The sequence below is a fragment of the Myotis brandtii genome, unplaced genomic scaffold (genome assembly GCF_000412655.1).
Source record: "Myotis brandtii unplaced genomic scaffold, ASM41265v1 scaffold469, whole genome shotgun sequence".
Classification (NCBI taxonomy): Eukaryota; Metazoa; Chordata; class Mammalia; order Chiroptera; family Vespertilionidae; genus Myotis; species Myotis brandtii.
The window spans coordinates 1,152,001-1,159,881 of NW_005367911.1; the positions used below are offsets into that span (position 1 = coordinate 1,152,001).

Here is a 7,881-nt window from a genome sequence, read left to right on the forward strand (position 1 = left end):
ACTTGGGTGGCAATGGAAGCGAAGCTCTGGCTGGGGAGAGGCTCCTCGTCCGTCCCTGGGATACAGACAGGCTTTTTGACGGATCCTTCTGCCTCCAGGCCAATGAGACCTGCAAGTGTAATGGCTGGAAAAACCCCAAGCCCCCCACCGCACCCCGCATGGACCTGCAGCAGCCAGCTGCCAACCTGAGTGAGCTGTGCCGCAGCTGTGAGCACCCCTTGGGTAAGGCAGGCAGTGCCCTTGGAGCTGGGCGGGGGAGAAGCAGGTGCTGGCTCCTGCTTGGGCAGGGTGGCTTAAGTGCCACAGAGCTTCATCTTTTAAAAACCAAGGGTGCCTTCTAAGGAGGGATTGGGTGGGGAGGGTGTATGCCCCAAAGGAGGAGAAAGGAAATCTGCCAATACAGAAATACAAGGGGCCACCCAGGGGCTGACACAGGAATAGTCAGTCTCGTTTCCGGTCAGAGAGGGACCGGGGTGTATCTTGGCTGGTGATGAAGATGGGCCGGACGTCCTGTTGATCTCTTCTGTCCATTTCCCCCAACTCTACCACCTGTTCTTGCAGCGGACCATGTGTCCCACCTGGAGAATGTGTCAGAGGAGGAGATTAACCGGCTGCTGGGGATGGTGGTGGATGTGGAGAATCTGTTCATGTCTGTTCACAAGGAGGAAGACACAGACACCAAGCAGGTCTATTTCTACCTCTTCAAGGTGAGCTTTCTCCACGTGCAAGTGAGTGAGCAAAGGTGTGGAGGCCGGTGGGTCTGCAGCTCTTGATCTCTGCTGACCTCTGCCCCTCCCTCTTCCTCTTCCTCCAGCTCCTTCGGAAATGCATCCTGCAGATGACCCGGCCGGTGGTGGAGGGGTCTTTGGGCAGCCCCCCATTTGAGAAGCCTAATATTGAGCAGGTGGGATGAAGAAGGGGGCAAGAGAATTGGGGGCATCTTGGAGGAGTGAGGAGACGGAACAGGGGAGAGGTTCCAGGAAGGGAGGATGTTTTGTGCTAACCTCAGTGTGTGCATAGGGGTCATGAGGGGGCATAGTGTCTCTTCACAGAGAGCCTCGGAATGAGAGGAGAGCCTTGCCCCTGCCCTCAGCAAACCCCTAGTTTTGGACAGGAAGCCCATGCTGGCTGCTCACACCTCCTTCCTGGTTTTGTCCCCCCTCCCACCCCTTCTCAGGGTGTGCTAAACTTTGTGCAGTACAAGTTCAGTCATCTGGCTCCCCGGGAGCGGCAGACAATGTTCGAGCTCTCGAAGATGTTCTTGCTCTGCCTTAACTACTGGAAGCTTGAGACACCTGCTCAATTTCGGCAGAGGTCTCAGGCTGAGGACGTGGCTACCTACAAGGTCAATTACACCAGGTAGGCCCAGCCAGGAACAGCACGGGGAGACGCTCGTAGGCTCAGCGGTTTCCGCTCTCATCACCTCCCCACTTTCCGCAGATGGCTCTGTTACTGCCACGTGCCCCAGAGCTGCGATAGCCTCCCCCGCTACGAGACCACTCACGTCTTTGGGCGAAGCCTGCTTCGCTCCATCTTCACCGTCACCCGGCGGCAGCTGCTAGAGAAGTTTCGGGTGGAGAAGGACAAGCTGGTGCCCGAGAAAAGGACCCTCATCCTCACCCACTTCCCCAAGTAAGGCTCCTTCTGGCCTATCAGGATTGTGCCCCAAGTTCACATCCTCCCTGTTGTCCCCTTTTTTCCAGGAAGGCTTCCTGGATTGGTCCCTCCTCTCCCTCCATAAGCCTTCTGGGATCTGGGCGTCTATCTGGCCGACTTGCCCACGGCCCAGACGCAACTTGTTAGCATTTGCCTTTTGTACTCGTCAGGGGATGGCAGATACATGGCCCGAGTGCTAACACTACCCCTGCCCGCACCCCTGGTGTCTACAGTTGGTATATGTCTTATACCAGTTATTTCCCACGGGGCCTATTTTAACCCTGCTCATAGCTTTCCAGTTCAGGAAGCCTTTACTGACTAATCCAGAACCTCCAGTGTCCCTTCTGCCACCAGGTGGGAGTAAGGTGGCAGGAGGGGGTGGGTTCTGACCCCCATTTTGATACTGAGGCCCAGGGTGATTTGGTGCCCGGCCTGGTCACACAGTACAGAGTGGCATCCGTTCAGACCCTGCCTCCCTCTTCTGTACACGATGGCAAACTGGGCCTCTGGTCTCTGTCCTGGATTTGTCCTGTCCTCCTACCTTCAGCTGGGGTCTCCCAGGAGGCAGGGGACTGTACCTCCTCCTGGTCCGAAGGCAGAGGTTGTCTCTGTTCCTAGGCTCCCAGTTCCTGAGAAGAGGGTCGGTCTCTCTGACCCACCTCCAGCCCCCCTGGTGTCTGGCCCAGGCTGCTCCCTTGGTTAGACTTGTGGGACAGACTGTACCCTCCCACAGATTCCTGTCCATGCTGGAGGAGGAGATCTACGGGGCAAACTCTCCGATCTGGGAGTCAGGCTTCACCATGCCACCCTCGGAGGGGACCCAGCTGGTGCCCCGGCCAGGTATGTGCCACAGCAGGTTTTACAAGATCTCTGCCTGGCCTTCCTGGCTGAGCTCAGGTGACCCCGCCCCCCGCTGTGGAAGAGGGGCTTCGAAGAGCAGGAGGGAAAAATGCAGGAGGGCTCCACTGGGGGTTGGAGGGTCCAGATCCCCTTTTAGGACCCACCAACACCTTTGGAAACCCCCCCCCCCCGACTCTCCTGTCTCTCTCAGCTGCAGTCAGTGCAGCCGTCGTTCCCAGCGCCCCCATCTTCAGCCCCACCATGGGTGGGGGCAGCAATAGCTCCTTGAGTCTGGATTCTGGAGGTGCTGAGCCCATGCCAGGTGGGTACTTGACGCTGACACCCACTCAGCCCTCCCCCAGCCTCTCTGCCTACCCCTGGAAGACCTTGCCGGCCTCCCCAGCAGGTGAGAAGAGGAAGCTCCCAGAGAACCTGACCCTGGAGGACGCCAAGCGGCTCCGTGTGATGGGCGACATCCCCATGGAGCTGGTCAACGAGGTCATGCTCACCATCACTGACCCTGCTGCCATGCTGGGGCCCGAGGTAGGCGGCCTGGCTTGCTGGCCAGCAGGGGTGGAGAGCAGCCCTGGTGGCCCTGAGGTCCTTGCTCACTGCCCCTTTTCTGGTGCCCAGACGAGCCTCCTGTCAGCCAATGCAGCCCGGGACGAGACAGCCCGCCTGGAGGAGCGCCGCGGCATCATCGAATTCCACGTCATCGGCAACTCGCTGACACCCAAGGCCAACCGGCGGGTGTTGCTCTGGCTCGTGGGGCTGCAGAATGTCTTCTCCCATCAGCTGCCACGCATGCCCAAGGAGTATATCGCCCGCCTCGTCTTCGACCCGTGCGTCCCCAGGAGAGCCCCCACCCCAGGGCACCACATCCGGGCGCCTGTCCTTGGCCTCCACACCCCTCCCTAGGCCTCTTCCTCCAGCCTCTGGTTCTTCCTCCTCGGTTCCCAGCCCTGAATACAGCTCAGCCCTCCACGGCTGTGGGGACCTGAGGAGCATTGGGGGGCAGGTAGGGAGCGTGACCTGTCCCCTCTCCCCTCAGGAAGCACAAGACTCTGGCCCTGATCAAGGACGGGCGCGTCATCGGTGGGATCTGCTTCCGCATGTTTCCCACCCAGGGCTTCACGGAGATTGTCTTCTGTGCTGTCACCTCAAATGAGCAGGTCAAGGTGGGTGCATGCCCCCAGCCCCTGCCCCTGCCTTCTGAGTTCAGACCAGATCAGAGTAGAGGATGTGGTGGTGCAGCCGCCCCCAACACTTCTTTTAGTGGCCAAACAGTTCCTCAGTTCCCCACAAGGTGGCGCTTGTGCTCTGATAACGGTGGAGTAAGAAAATAACCTGTTGCCCTAGCTCACTCCGCTCTGTGGTTAGAGTGTCAGCCCACGCAGTAGAGGGTCTCGCATTAGATTCCTGGTCAGGGGCACATATCTGGGTTGCGGGTTTGTTCCTGCCCCTATTCAGGGTGTGTGCGAGGGAGGCGACCAATCAATGTGTCTCTTTCACATCCATGTTTCTCTCTCCTGTCTCCCTCCCTCCCCTCTCCCTTCCACTCTCTGAAAAAATCAATGGGAAAAAATCCTCAGGATAAAAAAGAAAGAAAGAAAACACCTGTTGACAAATGGATCCTGAGAATCAGTCACACTTTTCTTTTTAATCCTCCACCCAAGGATATGTTTTTATTAATTTGAGAGAGGGGGTCGAACCTGTAACCTAGGTATGTGCCCTGACCGGGAATTGAACCCCCAACCTTTTGGTGTATGGGACGATGCTCCAACTGAGCCACCTGACCAGGGCAGAATCAGTAACAGTTTTATTTTTTATTTATATATCTATTTTTAATATATTTTTATTGATTTCAGAGAGGAAGGGAGAGAGAGATAGAAACATCAGTGATGACAGAGAATCATTGATCAGCTGTCTTGTGCACACCCCCCACTGGGGATAGAGTCCGCAACCCGGGCATGTGCCCTTGACTAGAATCGAACCTGGGACCCTTCATTCCACAGGCCGACGCTCTAGTCACTGAGCCAAACCAATTAGGGCAGTAATATTTTTAAATGGACCTGAAATGTCATCACAAGAATGTTTACATACATCGGGGAGTTAAGCCAAACCAATTAGGGCAGTAACATTTTTAAATGGACCTGAAATGTTGTCATCACAAGAATGTTTACATACATCGGGGAGTTAATTTTTGTAGTAGCCCTGTGCTGGGTGATAGTCCTGGCTTCCAGCCTCTCATGATCACAACAGACCCACTAGTAGGGCCCCTGGTTCTCCTTTTTACAGACCCCAGCTCTGTGTGGTGCCTCCGTGGTCCTGACACGTGTGGGAGTCAGTGTCTCTGCAGGGTTCATGTGCTGTGGCAAGCAGGGCCCTTGGTATTCCCCTTCTCGATTCTGAGGCCGGGGACCAGGAACTAGTAGCCTGTGGATAGCAGCTTCCTGACTGGGTTTGGCTCCTAGCCCTGCCATGCCTGGCAGCCTGACCTTGTACAAATTTTCTCATGTAGCTGAGTTTCAATTTTCCTTCTGTAAGTTGGCCGCAGTACCTACCTCATGACTTGAGACTTGATCACCTGACTTAGAGCAAGTGCCTAGAAATCCAGTGTCCTTCAGTTTTCTCGTTATAACCTCCCTTCCTCTACTGGTTGCCTTTCCTACTACCTGCCTTGGATCCCCTGGTATCCCCTCCTCCTTTCAATCTGCTTCCTCCGCCCTGGGCCCTTCTGAGGTCTGTCCAGCACCAGGCCTGCCCCCTCCCCCTGGTAAGCCCTGCTCCCTCCCCTGCAGGGCTATGGGACTCACCTGATGAACCACCTGAAGGAGTATCACATCAAACACAACATCCTCTACTTCCTCACGTACGCTGACGAGTATGCCATCGGCTACTTCAAAAAGCAGGTGACCCTCGCCTCACCCCACCCCACACTTGCCGGCCACCTGGGGCAGGAGTCATTCCGTCTCGCCCCCTGGTGTGGATGGAGTGGGAGTCGCTTCAGGCCCCTGTTCCATCTAATATCTGCAGGGATCTCCTTCCTGCCGCCCCTGTGAATAGGACTTGGAGGGCAGTAGGGTAACCGGCAGAATTGGGAGGCTCTTGGGGGTGAGTTGGAAGGGGGCTGACCTAGAATCTTTCCAGGGACAGATTGAGCTTTCAAAGTGCAGAGCACTGTGCTGGGCACTATCGGAGGGGATTCGGGAGCTGGAGAGAGGGGACATGGCATGCAGCTGCCCTTAGTGCTCCTGGGAGAGGGGCCATTAAATTGGAAAAGTGTTGCCGATGGGTGGGGTTGTGTCTCCCACTCCCTAGGGCTTCTCCAAGGATATCAAGGTGCCCAAGAGCCGCTACCTGGGTTACATCAAGGACTACGAGGGGGCGACACTGATGGAGTGTGAGCTGAACCCCCGCATCCCCTACACGGAGCTCTCCCACATCATCAAGAAGCAGAAGGAGGTTGTGTGCTTTTTGTGGAATGTGCTCGTGGGGGTGAGCACGTGTGTGGGATGAGCATGTGTACCACATGTCCATGCATGAGGTAGGGCCAGGATCTTGGTTCTTGCTCTGCCTCTTGGGAAAGTTAGGAGGAGAGGCACCTGGATTCAGGACGGGGCCTCTGACTGGCCTGGGAGGGTAGTGGCTGGCGCTGGAATTGGCCCCTCAGACCCCTCCTTCCTCAGATCATCAAGAAGCTGATTGAGCGCAAACAGGCCCAGATCCGAAAGGTCTACCCCGGGCTCAGCTGCTTCAAGGAAGGTGTGAGGCAGATTCCTGTGGAGAGTGTCCCTGGCATTCGTAAGCGGGGCTCTGGGTGCGGGAGGGGTGCGCTGCTTGGCGTGCGGACGGGCATTCTTAGAGACGTTCTCCGCACCCCCCGCTTTGCAGGAGAGACGGGCTGGAAACCACTGGGGAAGGAGAAGGGGTGAGTGTTGTGTGGAGGGACAGGGTGTTGGGGGAGGCAGAGGGACCAGGAGCCTCAGACTTGACATCTATCGCCCCAGGAAGGAGCTGAAGGACCCTGACCAGCTCTACACAACCCTCAAAAACCTGCTGGCCCAGATCAAGGTGGGGAGACCAGGCTCCCTTCTGGGGGTCCCTGTGCCAGTGGCTGTGGCTTTATGACCCAGTGTGGGGTGGGCGGCTGTCATGAGCTGGGCATGGGCCACAGTGACCCTGGTCCCAGCTCAACTCTCCTCTCTAGTCACACCCCAGTGCCTGGCCCTTCATGGAGCCTGTGAAGAAGTCAGAGGCCCCTGACTACTATGAGGTCATCCGCTTCCCCATTGGTGAGGATGCTCTACCCGACCCCTTCCTTCCACTTCCACCCGCAAATCCTGCTCCTGCCTTCACTCGGCCACACAGCCCCTTTGACCTGCCCTCTGTCCTGCTGCCCAGACCTGAAGACCATGACGGAGCGGCTGCGCAGCCGCTACTACGTGACCCGAAAGCTCTTTGTGGCTGACCTGCAGCGGGTCATCGCCAACTGCCGCGAGTACAACCCCCCAGACAGCGAGTACTGCCGCTGCGCCAGTGCCCTGGAGAAGTTCTTCTACTTTAAGCTCAAGGAGGGAGGGCTCATTGACAAGTAGTCCCAGCCTTGGGCCACAGCCTCAACCTTGAATGTCTCCACCTCAGGTTCTGCTCTGATCGCTCGGGAGGCCCTGGTGCCCAGGTCCCTCTCAGCTCGAGACACTCCAGCCCCTGACCCTGCAGTCCTTTCTGGGCCCTTGCGCACCCCAAGCCTCAGCCCTGCCCCCCCTTCATTGTGATTGACTTTGGGAGCGGTCTCCTGGGTGTGGCCTGGCGCCTCTGCAGTGGCTGGTGGCCAGAGCATAAACCTGGTCCCCACAGAGCTGTGGTGTCTTATTAGAGGCCTGGCCTGGGCCACATGTCTCCTCAAGGGCAGGACTGACAATTTTAGCTTGAATGAGGGGGCTCCAGGGTTTGGAAGTTCAACCCGGACTGGAGGGGCCATGCCTTGCCCTGCACTGTTGTGTTCTGTCTGTCCCCCAGGGGTGGGGGACATGGGGACCATTTGTTTCCTGGCATTAATCCCTTGGAGGGATCAATAAAGCTCTTTTTTTTTCTCTGTGTGATTGTTTCTTCAGTAGCATCGCAGGCCTTAGCAGGCTGACCTGTTCCTGCCAGTACCTCCCGCAAACTGGAGCCCATTAAGCTCAGGTTGTGCTGAGGACCCCTCCCCAGCAGGCCTCATGCCCAGTCCCATGCCCCAGGGCCTGCCTGGCTGCAGCCTCCCCTTCTCCCTGCTCCCGGCTGTTCCTGGTCCGGGTGCCTGCTGGTCTGGGTGCCTGGACGGCAGGGTCCAAATCTCCCCGGGGCTGCCTTTGCCTGGGTGACATGGTTTCAGCTGATTCC

The 7,881-nt window shown here is 57.3% G+C and overlaps 1 protein-coding gene across 1 annotated transcript; it reads left to right on the plus strand.

Moving 5' to 3' along the window:
• Window positions 1–5: 5 nt before the first annotated feature.
• On the plus strand, window positions 6–7,596 carry KAT2A (K(lysine) acetyltransferase 2A; the record flags this gene model as incomplete). Its single annotated transcript, XM_014547190.1, has 17 exons — window positions 6–222; window positions 562–707; window positions 815–904; window positions 1,178–1,359; window positions 1,441–1,632; window positions 2,390–2,496; window positions 2,708–2,818; window positions 2,903–3,039; window positions 3,130–3,338; window positions 3,548–3,674; window positions 5,298–5,408; window positions 5,818–5,961; window positions 6,186–6,300; window positions 6,391–6,427; window positions 6,507–6,570; window positions 6,707–6,791; window positions 6,901–7,596. Coding segments are annotated over 17 exons (2,268 nt in total), but the record flags the coding sequence as incomplete, so codon positions are not given.
• Between the last annotated feature and the right edge of the window lie 285 nt (window positions 7,597–7,881).